The 21,861-nt window shown below is 59.5% G+C and overlaps 1 protein-coding gene across 1 annotated transcript; it reads right to left on the reverse strand.

The window, feature by feature from the left end:
- Positions 1 to 205: 205 nt before the first annotated feature.
- Positions 206 to 19,146, reverse strand: FAM131C (family with sequence similarity 131 member C). Its single transcript, XM_043573853.1, has 7 exons — positions 19,017 to 19,146; positions 6,036 to 6,151; positions 4,983 to 5,018; positions 4,628 to 4,721; positions 2,289 to 2,471; positions 1,907 to 2,017; positions 206 to 1,127 (listed from the first exon to the last, which is right to left on the reverse strand). Exons 1-7 carry the CDS (start codon positions 19,036 to 19,038, stop codon positions 844 to 846), a joined length of 846 nt encoding a protein of 281 aa, XP_043429788.1. The 5' UTR covers positions 19,039 to 19,146; the 3' UTR covers positions 206 to 843.
- Positions 19,147 to 21,861: the final 2,715 nt, after the last annotated feature.

The following is a 21,861-nucleotide window of genomic DNA, read 5'->3' on the forward strand; positions in this document are numbered from 1 at the left end:
GCGTCCCTGGGTGTGGCTCCTGTGTGCTCCGCAGAATCTTGGGCATCTCCTGTGGGGCCTCTCTGGGCCGGCTGGCAGTGGGTGAACCACCTGTTGGGGGGTGGGGGGGAGGGGCGGGGCATAGGGCCCTCCCCAAGTCCCTCTAAAACCCCCTTATCCAAGGGGCCCAAGGACATACCTTCCCCCAGAGACCAGGCCAAGTTCATTGGGTGAATCCACCACTTTAATGTCTGCAGAGAACCTTCCAGGGTGCAGGGAAGGGGGTAGGGGCACCAGGGAGTAGGTTCAGAGAGTGAGGGATGAACAGACCCTCCAGAGACAGAGATTCTCAAGAAGGGAGCTGAGGAACAGACACTTAGCTACCAGAGAGGCTGTCCCACCTCTGAGGGAGGGGGGGCACGAACACAGAGGGAGGGGGGAGGACTGAGCCCCGGGGTCAGGGCAGGGGCCCCAGGTCCCACTCCGAGTGGGTTTCCTAGGCCCTTCTGCGTCTGCCTGGGGGCCCAGCTGCAGGGTCCTCTGGGCAGCTTGCCCTGGTGTCTGCTGAGAGTCCTTGAGCCCACTGATGACAGAAACCCTGCGGGGGAAGGTGCCCACCTGAGCCAAGTAAAGAAGGGAGAAGGGGGATTATGGCTCCCGCTGCTGGGGCAGGTCCACGGAGGCACAGAGTGGTCCACAAGGAGTGCTGACCCCCCCCCCCATCCCTTCTGCACCCACCCTCTGCCTGCCCTGAGGGTGAGGGTCAAGAGCCGCCCAGCCCGGACCCCGACGTCCTGATGTGCCCGGGCTGCCCCCCAGGCAAGGTCACAGTATGAGGAGGCTCTGAGCCATGTAGCCCCCACCTCAGTTGTAGAACACCTCGTCCTCCTCCTCCGAGAGGGAGATGCTGTCCACCGAGGGGAGGGAGCCCTGCAGGTGGGCCCCACCCTCAGGCCCCGGGCCCCTAGGCAGCCGCCTCCGATGCTGCTGTTCGGGGCTGGGGGGCTGGGGGTCGGCAGCTGCGATGGGGGGCTCATCGGGTGAGGGCCAGCCATCGGGGGAGAGGCCAGGGGAAGAGAAGGCCAGAAGACTGTCGTCCTGGGAGGGGCCGCTCAGAAGACTGTCCTGAAGGTAGAGGTTCTCTAGGTCTGGAAAACCAACAGGAGGGGGAGGAGGCATGAGGAATGGAGTCCCGGACCCCCTCCTCACCCTCTCCTGGTGTGTGAGGGAAGGTGAAGGCCAGTGTTTTGTCACTGCTGAGCTGCGTGACCTTGGGCAAGTCACTGAACCTCTCTGAGCCCCTGTTTCTCCCTGGGGGCTCCAGGGGTGGTGGAGGAGTTAAAAGCAGGCCGTGCTGCCTGGACTCGAATCTGCATCCTGCGCTCTGAAAACTGGGACAGTGCTCTTCCCCGGCCTCCGTTCCCTTCCCTCCCCTCGCTGTCAGAGGAAGGATTACATGAAGTAGCTCGTATGCAGGCTTCACCCAGGACCAAGCCCTGCTGAAGCAGTAACTGGGGGTGACCTGGGGTTCTAGAAGACTGGTTGGTTGTCCTGGCTCTGATGCCTCTAGCTGTGTAACCTAGGGCAAGTTTCCTGGTGCCTCGGTTTCCCTGAGACAATAACAGGACCTATTGCGTAGAGGTGTCGTGAGGATGAAGTGAGATAATACAATACGCACTTAACACAGTAATCACCCAATCCCCACGATGCATTATTACTATTATTCTTCTCTCCTTTACCCTTAGAGCTCTCCTTGGGCAGTGGGCAGGGCAAGGATCCCCAGCCCCACTGGACAGATGCAGAAACCAAGGCTGAGGAGAGGGGGGCGGGGGGTTGTCCGAGGTCACAGTGCATTTGGTTGGCAGGGCAGGCGCCCAGGCCCTGCTCTGCTCCGCCCGCCCCGCCCCAGCGCCGGCCCAGGAGGTACCCTGTAGCTGGACGACATCCTGAGGGCTGTTCTCGGGGTGAAGCTCCTCATTGTCCAGAGAGGACCAGGCGCTCAGTGTGGCCTCTGTGATGGCAAACTGTTCGGCGACCCCTGGGGGAGGGGGAGGACAGCGGGACTCAGCTCAGCAGGGACAGGGCAGAAGATGGGGGCAGGGCCTTGGTGCCAGGCCACATTGGCACTCTGCAGCGAGCTGGCTGTCCATCCAGGCCCCGGTGATCAGAGCGCCCACCTGATGCCCCGTCCACCCCCTGGCATTTTTTTTTTGCCCTGCCTAGACACTGCCCAGGTGGTGACCCTCGGTCCCCTAAGGACCAGAGACCCTACGGTCCCGTCCCCATGCCCCCCCGCCCCCACCTCTGACCTGCAGCAAAGCGGGCCTCCCGCAGCTCGTCTGGCAGGCAACAGTAATGCTCATCCTCAGCCGGGGATGGCTCCCAGCCCGACCGCTGGGCACGCCAGCCCTTCCACTCGATGAGGTGAGCCACGCGGCCACGCGCCATGGCCGTGGGCTTCGTGATGTGGTCCTTGATGCTCTGCACCACCCCTGGGGGCATGGAGGGCAGCTGGGTGACCGCTCTGACACAGAACCCAGCTCAGGGCCCTACCCCCGCTACCCCAGGCGCCCCCACTGCCTCAGGCCCACCCAGTGACCTATGCCCTACAATCATTCATCGCTGTGTACTCACCCAGCGCCCCGCGTCCTCACAGCCTCATACCCACAAAGCCCTGTATCTATCTGTGCAAGTCCCCCTGCCCAGCCAATGCCCGTGCCCACTCTGTACCCCACGGGCCCCAAGCCCCAAGGCCCCCCACCTCACTTAGATGCTCCCCACTCATGTGGAGGTCCCATGCACTGCCCCCCCACCAGCATCCTGCTTTCAGGCAATATTCCCCTCCACTTGGTGCTTCCTCCCCAGACCTGCCACACCCCTCATTCCCTTTGACCAGGTTTAGACCCTTCTGCCCCAGAAGATCCACCCAAAGATCCACTCGAGATCCACCTGGTCCTCTCCCTTTATGCATTAATTAATAAGTGCTGAGAGAGCATCCCCCGTGCCAAGCCCAGTGCCAGCTCTGCTGAAGGGGAGACCTGCGTGGGGTGCCGTATACCAGGTAGACTTCCTGGAAGAGGTGGACTGGGGTCTGAGCTTTACAGGTAGGTTGGTAGGTTTGTAGGTGCATTGGACAGAAGAAGGCAAGACTGGAGGCTATTTCAGAGATGAGATGAGAAGGAAGGCATCGAAGAATCTGGCATGATTCCAGGATTACCAGGGGTGAGGCGTGGGGGCAACACTAAGACTGGAAGAGGCTGGAGAGCCCCTCAGGGGCTAGACTAAGGACTCTGACATTTTCCTTCTAGCAACGGGGAGCCACAGCAGGGTAATGAGCAGGAGAGTGACAGGTTAGATCTGCTGTTTAGGAAGAGCATCCTAGTTAGGGAAGGGGCCAAGGGTGGAGATGAGGCTCTGTCAGATACCACTGAAGGGAAGCAAGAGACAGGACAGGGGCTGGGCATTGTGGGGGGGGGGTGTGGGTGGCCCGAGGGGTTCTCAGGAGGAGACTGGCTGGATGTGGAAGTTGACAGAAAGGGCTGTCAGGCATGATTCAGCATCTCTCTGAACCAAGGCTGAGCACACAGTCACTGGGGTCTCAGAGCCAAGACACAAGGAACAGCAATATTTAAGCAAGACGGGGTATCCACCAAGGAAACCAGAGCCATAAGACTGAGAAAATGGGGAGGACGGAGGCGAGGAAGGAGGCGGAGCCCCCCTCCCCAAGCTAGATGTGCGGGCAACCGGCGAAGGTCTTTGCAGGAGGTGGTTCGAGAGACCCCCGCAGGGCCCCTGCAGAGGGAAGGGGTTTCAGGTGGCAAAGCGTCCAGGCAAACGGAAGGAGGGCCGTGAGGGCCGTGAGGGATTTAAGGAGACGTGAGCCTGAGGTACATGGGACAGACCTGTGAGCAAAGAGGCTGGCCCGCTGAGAACGGCCCAGAAGGTGTGCTCTGGGCCACCTGCGCGGCAGACCCCGTGCTGGCCTGTGCGCCCACCTCCCCGCTGCCACTGCCTCCCGCCTGCAGCCCTCCCCAGAGCCTGCCCTTGGCTGAAAGGAGTGGCCTCACCCAGAGCCGCCCCGGAGGCTGGAGAGCCTTCCCAGGGGCAACAAGGGACCAACGGGGGGGCAGTAATATCCAAGCATCCGCCAGCACCGGGAGTGGTTCCATCCGTACTCCTGAGCTCCCCGGGGGTATCAGGCCGAGAATGGTTTCTCATGCGGCCCCTCTTTGCTGGGCTCCCTCCCCTGGCCCTGCTGCCCTCACTCCTACACACTGCCCTCCAGAACTACCCCTCAATAAAGCACTCGCACAATCCTCGTCCGGGGCTCTGCTTCTAGGGAACCCGACCCAAGGCGGGGTGACGGGCAGACTGCATCTGCTGAAGAGATCTGAAGACTCGGGGCCAGCTCCTCAGGGCTTCGGGGAGACCCCAACAACTTAACCCGGCCGGGGGGTCGGGGGGTGGGTCAGGAGCACCAAGTCACCATCCCTGGCCGAACCCGGCCCGAGCGTGGCATCTGGAAAATGGTGACTCGGGCAGGGCTGCGATCCTTCCCCCTGCGGCCCAGCTCTGCCCTCCCCACGGCTAGTGTCCAGGGGTGGGGGACATGCTAACTCCAGGGCAGGAGAGGGCAGTCGGGGCCTACCCACAAGGGACGAGGTGGCTAGAGCCGCCACATTGTAGTTGCTGGAGCACGACCTGGAATCAGACAGGTAGCCGTTGGTGGTCTGGAAGCACCTCTGGGGGGGGGAAGAGAGGTGTCAGATGACATCCCCCCTGCACCTGCCAGAGGGCACCCCCCTCCCCACTTCCATCCCCACGAGGCATCCTCCCTGAGCGATTGTGCCCTCCCCCACAGGGCCATCCCACCCCGCTGTTCTCGTCAGGGCCCCCCTCCCCCAGGGCCGGCAGGACTGGGCGTTCAGGCTGGGCACTGCACAGTGAGGGGCAACGGTGTCAGCCGCGGCTGGCTGGACCGGGGGAAGGGCAAACGCACTGACCTGCCAAGGATCCCAACAGAAATCCATCTGTTTGTCCTAAAACGAGAGGAGAAAGAGGGTCAGGCAGGGCCTGGCACACAGTCAGCAGAAGGCACGGGTCCTGGAGCCCGGGGCGGTGGCGTCGGTCGGCCTTCTGGTATTCCGAGGTCGTGCCCTGGCTTCCCTTGCCGTGCGGGGAAAGACGGGGGGGGGGGGGGGGGGGCGGGGGGCAGGCAATGGCGGCTCTGCCAACAAGGCAGCGAGTGCAGGACATAGGTCCGACCGGGGTCCGAGTTTTGACTCTGTACTTTGCACCCGGGAGCGCTTAGCCGAATGCCTTAACATCCCAGAACGTCAGTTTCTTCCTCTGTAAAGGGGTGATACTACCATTTACCTCACGGGTTGTCCTGAGGCAAATGACACGATGCAAAGTGCCCAGCATGACACTTAGCATGCGTATGCGCTAAAAATATATATATTATAATAATTATATCAACAGGTAGGTCCAAGCCACGACCTCTGGGGTGGGGGTGGAAATTATGCAGCACGACTTGAGAGCCCCAGCAAGCTCTTCCTAATGCATCCGGACTAAGAATGCCACTTCTTGGGGGCGCTTGGCTGGCTCAGTCACCCAGCACCCAGCTCTTGATCTCAGGGTTGTGAGTTCGAGCCCCACGTTGGATGCAGAGATTACTTAAATAAACTTAAAGAAAAAGAAAAAAAAAGAATGGCACTCTACCCTCCAGAGGGCAATGCAGGCTGCTAAGGGCTGGTGGGCTGGTGGTAGGGGGTGGGGGTGGGGGGACTTGTTATCTGCAAGACTGAGTTCATTTGGGTGGGAAAATCTCCAAGGCAGGACTCTCTTTTCTAAACAACCCAGGTCCAGGTCCTGGATGCCCAGGGTGACCCAGACCTTCATTCACCTGAGTACCAAACCTTGGGGGCTCGGATCCCACAGGAAGTAGCCAAGTGCGGCAGGAAGGGAAGATTGGAAAGGTTTCAGCTCCCCGTGGGGAGCTGTAGGGGACACTCTGGGAACCAGGGCATAGGTGGGGATGAAGGGTGACCAGTTACCTTGCCAGTGACATGGTCTGGAGCGACAGCAGGGGGATGGCTGGAGGGCAAGTCTGGGTTCAGAGGACCCGTGCCCTGGGGCATGGGGCAGTCCTTGTGGGCACTTGTGAACAGATCTGGAAATACAATGACAGGAGGAACTCAGAAAAACCGCACACTCTCCTCCTTATGGGGCCTGTTCAAGCCAGCCCCGAGAGATGGGCACGACGATATTATCATCCCTTGTCATCTTGCAGGAAACAGAGACCCATGGCAGATGAGGAGACCGGCTAGATCTCCTCCCGCCCGGTCCCCTCCATGAGAATTATCGCCCATCCGCCTGTTCCTCCGTTTCCCCTAATTCCAGCACCCACACTCCAGAATTTTTGACCTCATGGAGACCTCCAATCCATTTCCCCTCCTCTTTTCCACTAGCCCCTGGTGCCCTCACTCCCCTCCCGGCCCAGCCCTGGCCCAGCCTGCGAACTGAGCTCTCCTTCACGGACGCCCTCAAGTCTCAACCGTGTTCAGTCTCCCCTCTGCCTGCTCTGCGCCTGGACCTGCATGTCGCTGGAGAAAGTCACCGGCCTTGCACAAGACACCGTCTGGGGACCCTTCTACCTGTCTCCCATCACCGCTAAGTTTGCTTCCTGCCAGGCGGACTCCCTCCGGCGTCTTTCCTTCTCAAACCGGCAACCCTGGCACCCCCGACCCCACGCCCTGCTTCTGGCTCTTCCCCGTCCCTCACTGAGATCCAGAAGCCTTCGGCAGGCTCCATCCTGGCCCCATTTTTCTATCTCAAGTCATTACCCCGCCCGCATTTTGCCCACACCATCTGCTCTCCCTCCTATGACAGAGGAAGAACTATCCCCACCCATCCGAGCCGAGCCCAGACCAGCCGTCCCAACCAGGGACTGGGACCTGGCCTTGCCCCCCCACCCAGCACCTCTGCTCTCTCTCTGCTCTTCTGATCGTCCCGTCTGTCTGTCTCCCTCTTGGCCCCGGTGTGGTGGTCCCGACCCCAGCTCCCCCCAGCTCCGAGCCCACTCCTCCAACCCCTTCCAGGCCACGCTTAGAGTTATGTGCGACCTCTACTTCCTGGACTCCCATTTTCTCCTCCACCCTTTTCTTTTTTTAAAAAAAATTTTTTAACGTTTATTTATTTTTGAGACAGAGCATGAACAGGGGAGGGTCAGAGAGAGAGGGAGACACAGAATCTGAAACAGGTTCCAGGCTCCGAGCTGTCAGCACAGAGCTTGACGCGCGGCTCGAACTCACGGACCGTGAGATCACGACCTGAGCCCAAGTCGGCCGCTTAACCGACTGAGCCACCCAGGCGCCCCTCCTCCACCTTTTTCGGGTCGCCTCTCGGAGAAAGCCCTTGACTACCTGGCCAAGCCCAGCGGTTCCTTGGCTTCTCGGCCCCTCCCTCCCTCTCAAGCCACGCCCATCTCGGGCTTCCCTCCCACCTCCGTGGTCCCCCTTCCGCTCCCTCCCGGCCCCTCCTCATCTCCCTCCTCTCTCCCAGGGCATCTCATCGGAGAGCGAGCGGCTGCCGCCCACATTCACACCCACAGCCCTGACTCTGCTTGAGCCCCACACTGAATTTCCAACTCCCTTCACGGGTGCCCGGCAGGTGTCTCAAGGAAACTCGGGCCCATCTTCCTCCACTTCTCCAATTTTAGAAAATGATGCAATGGTCCACCCAGCTGTACCAACCAAAAATCCAGTTTTCTCCGCGCTGCCTTCCCCCAACCCTCCCAACCAGCAAGCCCTACTGGCTCTCTCTCCAACCTCCCTTCCGGATTTACCCGTCTCCATCCCCACCACTGCTGCCCACGAGGGGGCATCACCCTCGCTCACCCGGACCACAAGAGGGCCACAGCCTCCTGCTTCCTCTCCTGGCACGCAGCCCACTCTCCACCCGGCCGCACAGGGATGCTACAGGTCGGACTGCATCTTTGCTGAAAACCTGCCGCTGGCTTCCTTCCATTGAACCTGACGGGAGAGCCAGCCCCTCACCCTGCACGCCAGCCTGGTCTCTGTTCCCGCCACTCTGGCCTCCCTGCTGCTCCCCAAATGGCCCACTTGTTCTTTGTCCTTGCTATCCCCTCCACCTGGAACACCATCCCCAGATCTTCCTGAACCGTGTCACTCAGGTCTCGGCTCAAGGTCACCTCCTCAGGGGGCCCTCCCTGCCCCCGGGGGCCAAGCTTCCTTTACAGCAGCCGGCACTCTTTGACGTTCATGTGTTTTGAAGTGTCCGATCCCTCTGGGAATGCGAGACCATGAGAGCAGAGGCCATAGCAAAGACCAGAGAACAGGGCCTGGCACCCAGACGGTGTTCTGTCGACACTGTGGAATGACCTCTGCCTGTATTATAGCAGTTAGCACAGGCTGTCTGCTAAAAGCATGTGTGGGAGGGCAGGGACCAGTCCCATCGTGATGCATTCTCAGGGCCTACCACATAGTAGGCTTGCGGAAGTTGCTGAAGGGATGACAGGCTGAACTGAAGAAGTGGGATTTGCTGGACTGAATTCTTGGGCTGAACTGAAGAGGACTCCATCTCCAGAGGGTAACTGGGAACACCCTTACATTCACTTGAGTAAGCATTTCTTTCTGATGCATTCCAAAGCATTAGCTGAGCACCTACTACGTGCCAGGCTCTGTTACGGGCACTAGGAACACTGACAAACAATGACAAGCAAGACGGAGATGGTTTCTGCCCTCACGGAGCTGACATTCTAGTTGGTTCATTCATTCATTCATTCATTCATTCATTTATGCATCCATTCATTTCTTCTCCCACTAAGCATCCATTTAATACATGTCTGTACCATCCAAGCACCTGGGCACAGAGGCGGGATTAAGACTTCATCCCTGCCCTCTGGGAGCTCCCAGTTGCATGGAAACCAGTCCCAAAGCCCCTCATTCAAACACAAGGCTGATCGGCGGTGGGGGGGGGGGCAGGAGCACCCACGAGTGCTCCCGTTCTTCACCCCCTCTCCTGGTATGATGGAACGGACTCCTCACACGGATGGGGAAGCTAGCCAGGAGGGGGTGCCAGGAGGAAGGTGTTGTGGGCAGAGGGAGGGGTGTGCGGCTTGCACAAAACCGTGGAGTCTGGGAGACTGGAGGAGCAGGGGTGTCTGGGCCGTGGCAGGGAGGGGGATCTCTGCAGGACGCTGGTCCCAGCCTGCAGCATCCCTGTCCTGGACGCTAGCTCCCACCACCCTCCTCTGGCTTAGGTAGCCCAGGCAGAGTCTGCAAGAGCAGATGGCATGGAAGCAAGCAGGGCTTCCTGGAGGAAGCGGAGGTGGAAGGTATCAGGTGCTCCCAGAGGCAGGGCTGGGCCATGGGTTGAAGTGTGACTAGGGGGCTTTCGGAGGTGTTGGCAGGGAGGGGAGGATGGGGAGCCGGAGGACAGCATGAGTGCTCCACTAGCCTCACTTGTGCCTTTGGATCGCTTTCTCCTCCTGTTTTTGCGCATTCACAGCCCCTGCCCCATGGGCTTGGCTCCCAACTGGCAGCAACCGTGTCTCCTTCGGGTGAGCCACTCTCTGGCAACCGGAGGCGAGTTTATGACCCTTTGTTTGGGGTTGAAAAGCTCAGAGTCCCCCCCCCCCCCCCCCCGCGGGATGGGGCTGCAGCCACCCTCGCGGGGCCACAGACCCTTTGCGGCCCCTCTCTTCCGCCTTGCTCTCTCCATTCCTTTACTGGTTTCCTCTGGAAGATCTCCTTCATACACCAGTTGCACCCAAATCATCATTCCAGGGTCTGCTCCTGAGGAGCTGGTCCAGAGACAACTGGGTCCAGATCGCCCCATTCAAATCCCAACTCTGCCCTTCACTACCTGTGGGACCTTGACTTTGCCTCTTGGAGCCTCCATTTCTTCATCTGTAGAATGGACAGTTGACTGTTCTTGTTCTCTAGGTATTGCCTACCGGGATCCAAAGCAGAACAGAGACGTACCGGGTACCCCACTTGGAAGAAAGCCACTGTCAAGGGCAGGGGAAGCAAACAGCCTCTTCAAGGTGGTTGAAACAGGCTGTTCTACCCCAGCCATCCACCACCCTTCTGACGCTGCTGACTTCACAAGTGAAGTGAGGGGGCTCTCGGAAATCTGGGATGCCGGCACAAGAGAGGCCAGCATCCTTACCCACCCGCCCCACCCCTGGCTGGGTGTCTACACAGCTGGGGAGAGAGGAGTGGAACAGCCTGCCTTATGAGTTTCTCAAGGGTCAACAGGACACTGAGGAAGGGGCCGTGTTTGACTTTTGCTGGTGCCCCCTAAGAGGGCTGCATGAAGGACAAGGGGACCCCAGGCCTCAGAGGCTGGAAGGTGGGCAACTTTAGGGGTCAAGGGAGTTGGGCTGAGAATGGAAGAGGTCAAACCAGGTCAGATCTCCCTGCAGTGGGCAGGCCCCCCAGGTGGCCCCTGGCAGAACTCACACATGCTAATCTGGGACCTGTGGTCCCCCTGCCACCTCAACATCCACCTCTCTCCCTCTTGCACTCCAGCCACACTGATGGCTCAGACACGTCCAGCACATTCCTGCCTCAGGGCCTTTGCACTGGCTGCTCAGTTCCTCCAGCTGGAACTCTCTCCTCCCACATAGCCGCAGGTTCACTCCCACACTGCATTCGGGTCTCTGTGCTCAAATGTTAGAACCTCAGAGAGGTCTGCAGCCATTTTGTTTAATGACACCTGTCCTCTCCTACCCCGTGATCTTATGGTGCCCATCACCACACATTATATGTCCCTTTCTTTATTCAGTCTTTCAGTAGACCATCAGCTGTCTACAGGCTGGTCCTCGTCAGCTTTATTCACCACCACAGCCCCAGCACCTGCCACAGGGCCTGCACATTGCTCACTAAACTTTGCCTCAACAGGGGTGCCTGGGTGGCTCAGTTGATTAAACGTCCAACTCTTTTTAAAAAAAATTTTTTTTTTCAATGTTTATTTATTTTTTGGGGACAGAGAGAGACAGAGCATGAACGGGGGAGGGGCAGAGAGAGAGGGAGACACAGAATTGGAAACAGGCTCCAGGCTCTGAGCCATCAGCCCAGAGCCCGATGCGGGGCTCGAACTCACGGACCGCGAGATCGTGACCTGGCTGAAGTCGGACGCCCAACCGACTGCGCCACCCAGGCGCCCCTAAACGTCCAACTCTTGATTTCAGCTCAGGTCATGATCTGATGGTTTGCGAGTTCAAGCCCCACATCAGGCTCTGCGCTGACAGTGCAGAGCCTGCTTGGGATTCTGTCTCCCTCTCTCCCTGCCTCTCTCTCTCTCTCTCAAAAGAAATAAACATTAAAAACAATTTTTTTTTTGGCCTCAACAGTGAGCCAGTTTGAGCCAACAGAGATCACTAGAACTCCGGATGGATAAAAATATCTTGGCCACTTTTCTACAAGTTCCTCATGCCAGACCCCAACATGTCAGAGGAGAATGGGACCCAGAGAGAGGAGGGAGGCCAGCAGAGGAAAAAGCAGGCTGTGGCCCTCAGGTGCGGCCAGTCCTGACTGGACGGCCAAAGGGAACACCAAATAGGGTGTGAGGTGAAAGTCTCCATCCACACTGGACGGGACTCAGGATCCCCTGAGACTGGCCCAGAGGCGGTTGCAGGCGGGCAGCTGAGGGAGGTCTGAATGAGCCTGTCTGAAGCAGGACTGGAAAAAAGGAAGGCAGAGTCAGGACTGACATTCCCACGCCCTGAACTCAGAGCTCAATCACCCAGGAGCCAAGAGGAGTGTGGGCCGAGCCGTGTGCTTGCACACGGGAACATTCCACACATCCTGCCCTTTATCCCGAGTCCCGGCTGCGTGTCCCTGAGCTGGGACTGCCCCTCTCTGGGTTTCAGAGTCTCCGTGTGTACAAAGACCGTGTTCCAGGTCCCTCCAAGGTGGCTTTCAAGCAGGGGCACATCCTTCAGTGGGTCATGCAAGCCGCTTACTGGGTCATATTTTTAAAGAATAAAATAAAATAGGGGCACCTGGGTGGCTCAGTCAGTTAAGCATCCGACTTCAGCTCAGGTCATGACCTCACAGTTCATGGGTTCGAGCCCCACATCGGGCTCTGTGCTGACAGCTGGGAGCCTGGAGCCTGCTTCGGATTCTGTGTCTCCCTCTCTCTCTCTCTCTGCCCCTCCTCTGCTTGTGTGTGCATGTGCTCTCTCTCTCTCTCAAAAAATAAACAAACATTTAAAAATTAAAAATAGAATAAAATACGGATGCCTGGGTGGCTTAGGCAGTTAAGCATCGAACTCTTGACTTCAGCTCAGGTCACGATCTCATGGTTTGTGAGATCGAGCCCCACGTCTCACTCAGCACTGACAGCATGGAGCCTGCTTAGGATTCTCTCTCTCTCCCTCTCTGTCTGCCCCTCCCCTGCTCACACACATTCCCCACCCCCCCAAAAAATAAATAAACTTAAAAAAAAGAGTCTGTTAAAAAAGTGATAAAATAAAACAGAAAATACCAGAACCTACGGAGGAGTCAGGTTGAGTATTGTTTCATGAAACTTCAGTTTATTATTATTTTTTTAACGCTTATTTATTTTTGAAGGAGAGAGAGACAGAGTGTGAGCAGGGGAGGGGCAGAGAGAGAGGGAGACACAGAATCCGAAGCAGGCTCCAGGCTCTGAGCTGTCAGCACAGAGCCCGATGTGGGGCTCGAACTCACAAACCGCGATATCATGACCCGAGCTGAAGTCGGACGCTTAACCAAGTCACCTAGGCGCCCCATGAAACTTTAAATTGCACAGACACGCATGTGCTCACACAAGTGTGCCTACGCACCTGTGGTAAGAATTTTCTATGTGTGTGCTAGATCGTGATGCAAAATATATTTATTGCTACGGGTTCCAGTCAAAAACGTCTGAGAGTGGCCATTCCTAAGATTCCAGAGTGCATAAGCAGGGGCCTGCTGGGGTGCAGGCAGAGTTGTGCTGGCTGCAGGCTGTCCCAGGGAACTTTGAGAGGTGCCGGAATATTTCTAGGGGTCCCTGGTCGTCCCTGAAGCTGTTTTAAAACTGTGTGGTCTGCAGACTGGAGAGTAAGGGGAACTGAGCACTGCGGAAGCTGCTAGGCCGTGTCAAAGGCCTGGAGCAGACATGGCTTGTGCAAGGTCATTGGTCAAGGTGGACTTGGAGGGCTGCTGGCTCTCAGCCCCTCTCTGGCTCTCCTGCCCCCTGCCTCAGTTGGCATCTGGGAGCCTCCTCCAAAGCTGCCTTCTCCCCCTGAGGACTTTGGCCCCGTGATGTCACAGGCTGGTTGCCATGGAGACGTCAGGTAATGGAGCAGCCCAGGGTGAAGTCACAGGCTGCTCTTCGCCCAGCTGGGACCGGCAGCCTCGTCACCACCAGCAACTGGAAAAACACAGTGTTTCATGTGGGGTGGGGGCTGGGGACAGCCTGGGGGGACCCCTGGCCACTGCTCCTGTGGGCGTCTCCTTCTCCGAGGCAGTGGTGGGGTCCTCCTTCCTCTCCAGGTCCACACCCTACTCCTTTGACCTCAAGGCCTGAGGCCCCTTTGGAGACCTGCCCCCTCCCCCACCTCCCCTGGCCACAGCAGTGACAAGCCTCTGGTTGCCCTAGCAACTTGGAAGGGGCCATCTTGATCCTGCAAGGAGAGGGGTGTCATCCAGACGTGTCCTCCGTCCCTGTGCCTTCAGCCAGAGCTCTCTCCTGCCTACCGGGGATGCTTCCTGCCTTCTCACACCAGCTCCTCAATCTTCTGCAGTTCCTCCTGATGTCTAACCTAAGCCCCTCTTGCTGCAAAGCTCCCACCCTGGTTTTCTCTGCTCGCTCCTTGGGTGAGTCTGCAGCTCAGCTCCCTCTCACACGTGTCTCGGAGCCATCTAGCCCCTTTAGCTGTTCTTTGGTGCTCATGTCCCAGCCCATTAGTCATTGTGGCTGCCATCTGCCCCTGGAGTGTCTCCCAGGGCTCTGCACCCCAGGAGGGCAGGGAGGGCCCAAGGTAACCCCGTTCTTTCCCAGCAGCCCAGAGAGGGTAAACTTCCTCTTGAAAGCACACAGGAGGGGCGCCTGGGTGGGTCAGTCTGTTAAGGGCCCAACTTGGTTTCGGCTCAGGTCATGATCTCACGGTTCGTGGGTTCGAGCCCCGCATCGGGCTCTGCACTGACAGCATGGAGCCTGCTTGGGATTCTGTCTCCCTCTCTGTCTGCCCCAGCCCCACTTGCTCTCTCTCTCAAAATAAATAAAAATAAACTTAAAAAAGCAAGCAAGCAAGCAAGCAAGCACACAGTAATTGATACGCAGCCGGGATGCAAAGGTCCTCACCGTGCACCCCACTCCCCCCACCCACCCATAGCCGCCAAGCTTGGGGTCTAAGCTTCTCAGGACCCCTGTGGCTGAGCACACAGTGCAGTCCTCCAGCCAGGGGCTCCCCGGGTGCGTGCTGCTGGCCGGCTGAGGTCCAGGCCCTGTCCTAGTCTCTGAGGAGAACACTTTTACAGTCCCTGCCCCGGGTCCAATCCCAGATGCGTCACAGCCCCTGTGAGCTGTGGGCTCTCACCTGTGAGATGAGAGTCCCCACATCCTCAGGAAAGGGTTGCCGAGGATGAAGCACCCGTCACATCAAACACTCCGGAAACGGTGGCTGCTCTGTCCCTCTCCCCTCTCAGACCTGAGATCCTCTTTCTGGAGCGGGTGGACAGATCGCGGTCACCACCGGTGACCTCTGGTCCTGCCCCTAGGGCTGGAGCTTACGTGGGGACTGTGCAGAGGGAGGCCACCGGGAGTGAGCCCTTGGCCTCTCTGCCTGGTGAGTCACTGCCATGACAGCAGGCTGTCGCTCTGAGCTTGGCAGAGGCCTGGCCTCGAGTGGACAAAGTGCCCTTCTGCTCCCCAGGACATTTGTTTATAGGTCACCAGGACCACAGCGGTAACTTCATCAGTGAGTTGATGCAGAGCGAGGGGGTCCGTTTCCATTCCCCAACCAAGGATGGGAGGGAGACAACGGGCCCTTCTCTAGGACCTCCCACACACCTCAACTCCTTTCCATTTCCTCTGCCATCCTGTGGCTCAGTCTCTTTGATAAGCCATCCTAGAGCTCATCTTGTGCTAGCCTCACCTCCTCCAGGCAGCCTGCCTAGATTGGCCTCGGCTGTATTAGCCCTAGTGAGCAAAGTCTGGCCTGCAGTGATCTGCTGCCATTATTTATTGAACACCTACTATTTTTCAGGGCCTAGGCCTTGACTGTCCTAGGCCTTTTCATCCATTATCTCATTTAACCCTCACTAAAATCCTGCAAAGTAGATACTATTATGCCCATTTTACAGACAGGGAAACTGAGGCTCAGGGAAGTCAAATCACTTCTGCAAAGTCACCAGCTAATAAGAACAGAGATGGGGGTTCAAACCTAAATCAGTCTGAAATTCCAGAGACTGTGCTCAAACCACTAACCAGTGGTGATCTCCTCAAGCAGTTTTTCTGCATGTGTGTGTGTGTGTGTGTGTGTGTGTGTGTGCGTGTCCATGCCCTGCCTCCCCACTTAGACTACTCCACGGGCAAGGTTGTGTTTCTTTCCTCAGACAGTGAGCTCCTAACAAGGCCCGATCTACTCCTTCCTCAGTCTCCCCCAGTGCCCATGTCGGACTGCTCACTGGCTTTGCAAGGGCCAGGGCGAGAAAGAGCTGAGGGGCTGGGACGGGGGCGTGGTCAGCGGGCCCTGGGCACTGTGGGTGGCTCTGGCCGGCCCCTTCAGAGCTGGAGCCTTCTCCCAGACATCATAGATGTCTGACCTTCCAGAAGAAAGGCTGCAGTCTCCAATTTCTGCCCTCACCCCAGGGCACTGAGAGCCCCAGGGTGAGGCCAGGAGGCTGACGGGCTGGTTGGAGGATAAGGCTGGGGCAGGACGGGCAGGCAGAGGGGTGCCAGGGGCATGGGGCGGCCCTGAGAGAACCTGCAGCCGGGAGAGAGGGAGGTAGATATTAACTCCCCCTGCTCCATACACTTTGTCACCAGTGGTGGCAGCAAAGCCCCAACCACGTGAGTTATTTGAGAGTTGTTTTTTTTTTTAAGCACTGCCCATGCACTGGGTACCTCTCTCACGTAGGGCACATCAGAAAGCAAAGGGCAAGGGGTCCCTCCTCAGGCGCTGGGCTACCGTGGACCTGGATTCAAATCCTGCCTCTCAGTGTCCTGGCTGTGTGACCTCAGGTAAGACTCTTCCTGTCTCTGAGCCCCGTGTCTCCCCTCCCAGGGTTGAATGAGGACAAACTAGGCCAGAGGAGTAAAGGCTCAGCCGGGGTGAGGCTAAGCCCTTGATAAATGGTAGCTTAGTAGATGATGAATACAAAGTAGCTCCTGGAAATAGCATTTGTTGCCTTACTCTGGTCCCCATGACTTTCCCCAAGTCCTCAGTACCTCAAATGCCTGCCACAGGGCAGTCATGAGGGCAGGACGGGGCTGGAAGCCTCTGAGGCCTCCCCTTTCCCAGACAAGAGGGTCTCTTTGTTATCTCGGTGATAACAAAACATTTCAAATGAAACAAACAGTAACACTTATGAGTGCTTACTTCCTGCCAGGCAAGGGTCTGAGTGCACTACAGGAATTAAGTCATTTGATCCCTGCCCGGCAACCCTAGGACATCAATACTGGTATTAGTCCCATTTTAGAGATGAGAGCACTGAGACACACATCCAAGGTTAAGTAACTTGCTGAGGTCACAGAGCTAGTGAATGGTGTGGATGGGAACCCAGGCTGGCCAGCTCCAGAGTCTGCACTCCTGACCTCTCAGGCCTGGCACAGAGAAGGGACGTGCTGCCCCATGCTGCTATGGGGAGGCTCTGCCAGGTGTGGCCTGTACCCGGGGCTCGGGTTTGGCTAGCGCGGCCCCACCTGGGTGCAGGCTCTGGGCTGAGTATGGGCATAGCATGAGGCTCGCGATCCCTGGCCTGGCTTCAGGGCTACGTAGCAGGCACAGCGAAGTGCTTGGAGACAGCGGTTGTTATTGGCGCTGGTTGTTCCGAGAACAACCCTCGGAAGCTCATGGAAGCCTGTAGCTGGAGAGGAGCAGGCCAGGCCCCCCGGGCTACGGGTTGGGGGTGTGGTGCAGGAGGCGAAGGGCACAGGGTCAGCTATTTTCAGGTCACTCAACTCCCCCTCTGAGCAGTTTCCCCATTTGTAAAATTAGCTACCTGTGCCTAAAATGCTCCAACCCATACCTGGTAAGCTGTAAGCACGCTGACAGTGACAATTAGAGGCTGGGTGGCCTCCGCTTAGTGCTTCGGTCCCTGGGACCACAGCTGTCCTCTGCTCAAGTGGTCCCGGACCTTCATCCAACCGGCCCCATGCATGTTGGGGCTGTAAGCCCCAGGAAGCAGACAAGGTTAGAACACACAACTGATCTGGCGGGGGCACTGGGGAGCCCAAGCCGCAGAAGGAAGGGTGCCTATGTGACCTCAGACACGCACGGCAGAGGGTGCCAGCCCCTGGTTGGGGGGTCAGAGGACCTTGGCAGGAATCTCTTCCTCTCTGGCCCCTGTGCTGTGTTCAATGGGTCTGCAGCCTTCCAGCTCACAGACAGGTCCACTCGGGTCCCTGGCGCGGGATGGCCAAGTGATGCGGAAGGGACACAGTCACCAAGGAAACGCTAGATCCCAGCTGCCCCACACCCAGAGCCTGCCCAGAGCCTTCTGGTTTCTGGAAACACACTGAGAGGCTGTCAGTCCTCAAGGATCTTAAATACTCTCCCGGAACCCTTGAAACTACCTTCCCCTCTGGCCAGCTTTAGGCCTCACAAGGGCAGACGCTGTACCGGACCCATCTCCGCTAGATGCCCACCCAGCACGCACACAGTAGGTGCCGCGCTGACATCAGCGTAATGAATGAATAAGTTTGTGAACCTCACACAACCTCAGTCCCACCCACGATCCCAGCCCTGACACCCTCCTGAGACACCCCAAGCTACTAGCCTGAACGTCCCACTTGGACCGATGAGCTCCTTAGAGGCCAGAGGATGGGGGAGGGGTGCTGCACTCCTGCCTCAGCACCCCCCTCCCCAGGACAAGACCCCCTCCAGGGCCTGTTTGGCCCCTCCCCAGTGCCTGTTCATCCCTCAACCCCTGAAAGTAAGCTATTGGCTGTGTGGTTGGGGTCAGTGGGTTTGGCCTCAGTCTGCAGAGCTGGGGCCAAGGCCTCAGTCACTTCCACCCCCCCAGGCCCCCCTCCCCCATCTCCAGCCCCCCTGCTCTGTGCAGGACTCCACCGCCACCCCCTCCGGGCAGTTCACTCCCACTCCTGGGGTACCACCTTGGGAAGTGCAGGAGAGCAGAGGGGGCCAGGGCAGGGCCGAAAGCTCAGAGGCAGAAAGAAAGGCCCAGGGGTTCCTGGGAACATCAGCTGTCCCTGTCCCTTCCAGTCCCCTGACCACGAATGGGGGTGGGGACGGACGAGGCGTTAGGGATGAGGGTGGGGGGAGGGATACCTTCTTTATAACCTGTGCATGTCCATTAACCCATTGCTGTCCGTGGGGTTCCGGGACCCTGAAGACAGGGGCCTGGGGTGAGGGGACAGAAGTGCCCGCGCGTCGGGCAAGGAAGGCCTGTGCCTTGGGGGAGTGTGGGAAGGAGAGTCGGCCTGCTCCCCTGGTGTCCCCACCGCCTCTCCAGAGAAGCCAAGAGCAACCAGGAGGAGCCTCCCTCCCCTCAGAGCACACGGCAGGGGGTGTGTGGCTGCCGGCTTGGAAGCGACCCCGCTCCGAGCCACCTGCCTGGGTGTGGTTCCAAGCCGGGCTGGAGATGCGGTGACCTCCCCGTGCTCTCCCCGCGCTCCCCCCCTCCCCCGTCCTCCCGGGGCACCGCGTCCCCTGGGGCTCGGTGGGGTGGCGTGGGGTGGTACCGGTCGCGAAGGCCGGGTCGCCCCCCACCCCCGCTCCCACTCCCCAGGTTCCCGGGAGCCGGCGGGCGGACGTGCGAGCGTCCTCGGCTTGGGGCCCCGGGCCCCCGCCCCCCCACCCGGGCCGGCAGCCCCCTCACCTCGCGACACGCAGGAGCCCATCACGGGGCCGCGGGGCCGGGCCGCTGCGCCTCGGGTGCGTCGGGCCGCCGGGCGCTCATCTCTCCGCGGGCCCGGGGCTCACGCGCGGCGCCGGCGCAGCGGGCGGGAAGGGGCTGGGGCTCCGCTCGGCTCCCCGTCGCTCCCGCCGGGTCGTGCCCGCCGCCGCCGCCTCCCGCGCCGCGCCCGCTCCTGCCAGCCGCGGGCAGCACGGCGGGCGGGGGGACCCGGGGGACCGCGCGCCCCGAGCCCGCGAGCGCAGAGCCGCGCGCAGGGCGCCCCGCCCCTTCCCCAGCGCCCGGCGCCGCCCGCCGCGCGCACCTGTGGCCGCAGCCCCGGCTGGGGGGCGGGGTCGGCGGGGCGGGGTCGGCGGGACGGGGGCGGGGCGGGGCGGGGCGGGGTGGGTTGGGGGTGCCCGGCGCGGGCGTGGCGGCGGGGGTGCGGGGTGACCCGGGCTGGAGGGAGGGAGGGAGGGAGCCACGGCGAGCGGCGGGGAGCCGGGGAGAGGGGATGGAACCTCTGACCCTCACCCGTCGCCACCTGGTGACGGGGGCTGAAGGTCAGGGAAGGGGACCGGCAGCGGGGACGCGGAGATTCCAGGATTTGGGGCACAAAGCACACACCTTAACTTAATCGGGACCAGACGCCTGGCGCAGCGCAGTAACGCCAGCTCCACTCCGCCCATTGAACAGGGGAAGAAACTGAGGCTCACCGAAGGCTTGCCTGAGGTCCCTTAGGCTGTGAGGCGACTTTGAGGGTCAGCTCCTCCTCCGGGCCCACTGGCCGCACAGAGGCTGGGCGGGGCTTCTTCTCAGCCCTGGGTCCCTTCTCATGGGGCAACCGCGGCTCACTCACGCGCACACGCTCACGCGTGTCCCACGCATCCGTACCCACTCATGGACACGAGCTCGCATACACTAGCACACACATGCAGCCATCCGCGTTTGCACACGTCTTACACGCTCACACACCCAGCTCCTGAGCGAACCTTCCCTTGCACAAGCACTGCCCTCGTATCTCACCCCATCTTCACACCTACACCTACCTGGGCACCTTTTTCAGGTGAGGAAGCCAGCTTCGCTGGCTCCCTTCCAAAACCTGGCGATGGCCGTGCAGGGTTGTGAGGCATGAATAAGGTTTGAGGCATGAGTGTGGGCTGGAGCTGGAGGCCTCTGGCAGGGCAGGGTCTGGGCCTGGCGGGACTGCCAGGGGGGTGGGGGAGGGTGCTGACCTTTTTGTCTCCCCCCCCCCCCCCCAGCCCCAGGCCTGGTGCCCTGTCTGAAGTAGGGTGTGGACGGAGAGTGGCTCTAACCATGGGCGTCAGCAGACCCGGTGTGAATGCTGGCTCAGTTCACACGAAGTTCTGTGACCTTGGGCAAGTTGCCTCACCTCCCTGAGCCTCAGTTTTCTTATCTGTTAATTGGGGGTAAAAAAAAATCTCAGCTCACAGGATTGCTGTAAGGATGAATGAGAAATATAGGCAAAATGACTGGCACATAGTAGGTACTTAGGGCTAAAAATGAGTAACAGTGACGGTGAACACAGGTGTGATGCGTTCTTGCCTCACCAAGTTTCTCTACGCCCACGGGAAGCCTGAGGCATCTTCATTCCATGAATGTGCGTGAAGTGCCTACTATGTGCTGGTGTGAATGGGAGAGATGTGCCAGACTTAGAGTCAGTGCTAAGTTCAGCCACGTGTGCTCAGAGCCCCCCCATGTGCTGCGCCTCTCAGAGCAGCCCCCACCCCCCAACTCTGGCCTGAGGGAGGATAGCTCTGAAGGGAGTCTGTCCAGGTCACCCTGGATGCCTCCGTGCCTTGCACAGTGCCAGGTGTGGGCCTGGCTAGTGCGGAAAAGGAAAGAAGAGAGGAACCCTTCCTGTATGGCCTGGGGCGGGGGGGCAAGGTGTCCTTTCTCTTCTTCTTGTCGTGGGGTGACTGGGCTTGGCTTGGAGGGATGGCTCTGACTCACCATGACGCAGGACGCTGGTCACAGCTCCTGATGTTCCCAGCTGGCAGCCTAGCAGCTCTGGGGGCGGGAGGGACGGGGGGGGGGACCCCAGCCGAGAACGGGGCAGTTCGCAGGGGAGAGGATGCCTGGGGAGCCCACTGTGCCCCTTCAGCCTAAGACAGGGACAGGTGGATGAGGCTGGGCAGTGGCCCCACGCAGAGTCCCCCGCTCACCGTCTCAGAGACATGACCAGGGTGCGGTGGGGTGGCCCTGGCTATCCCAGCCTCTGGCATTCGTGCTGGTCAGCTCCACACTGACTCAATCCTGTCCGTGTGCAGACTGGTGCTCAGAGAGGGGCACGGGCTTGCCCAAGGTCACACAGCAAATTGATAGAGAGTCGAACCGGGGTCGCCTGCCTGTCGGCCCAGCTTGGCACTCACTGCAAACAGGGCCTCGCAGGGGTGGGCCGCTCCCCCTTGTGCGCCCACATTCACCTTCCTAGTCCTTGGAATTTTGCTGAAGCTGACGATTCCCAGATTCCCAGACAGCTCTAAGATGTGTGGTTGTCCTTCCCCGGGGGCAAGCTGTCCTTTCCCAGAGCAGCCTACAGTCCATCTGCCCTGTGACCTTCTGTTACCCTCCCCCCAGTCCCCTCCTTGCGTCACCATCTGTGGGAGAGCAGGGAGAGAAAGAGGCCCTCATGGGTGAGGGGACCAGGGGAGAGAGTGCCCAGGCGGTGCCCGGAATCCCATTCTCCCATCAGGACTCTGGGGATCCATCCAGAGCCCCTGCTTCTATGGCCTGCCGCTGCTGTTCTTAGCAACAGACATTCACCAGCCAGCGCTGAGTGCCTGGCCCTGGGCTGGGCGCTGGAGCG

This window comes from Prionailurus bengalensis, chromosome C1, assembly GCF_016509475.1.
Source record: "Prionailurus bengalensis isolate Pbe53 chromosome C1, Fcat_Pben_1.1_paternal_pri, whole genome shotgun sequence".
NCBI lineage: Eukaryota > Metazoa > Chordata > Mammalia > Carnivora > Felidae > Prionailurus > Prionailurus bengalensis.

Coding starts and splice junctions, on each gene's coding strand:
- FAM131C (XM_043573853.1), bottom strand. CDS start 19,038: ATGGGCTCCTGCGTGTCGCGAG. Junction 6,152..19,016: donor GGGCTCCTGCGTGTCGCGAG/GTGAGGGGGCTG, acceptor TTGTATTTCCAG/ATCTGTTCACAAGTGCCCAC. Junction 5,019..6,035: donor CAGACCATGTCACTGGCAAG/GTAACTGGTCAC, acceptor CTCTCGTTTTAG/GACAAACAGATGGATTTCTG.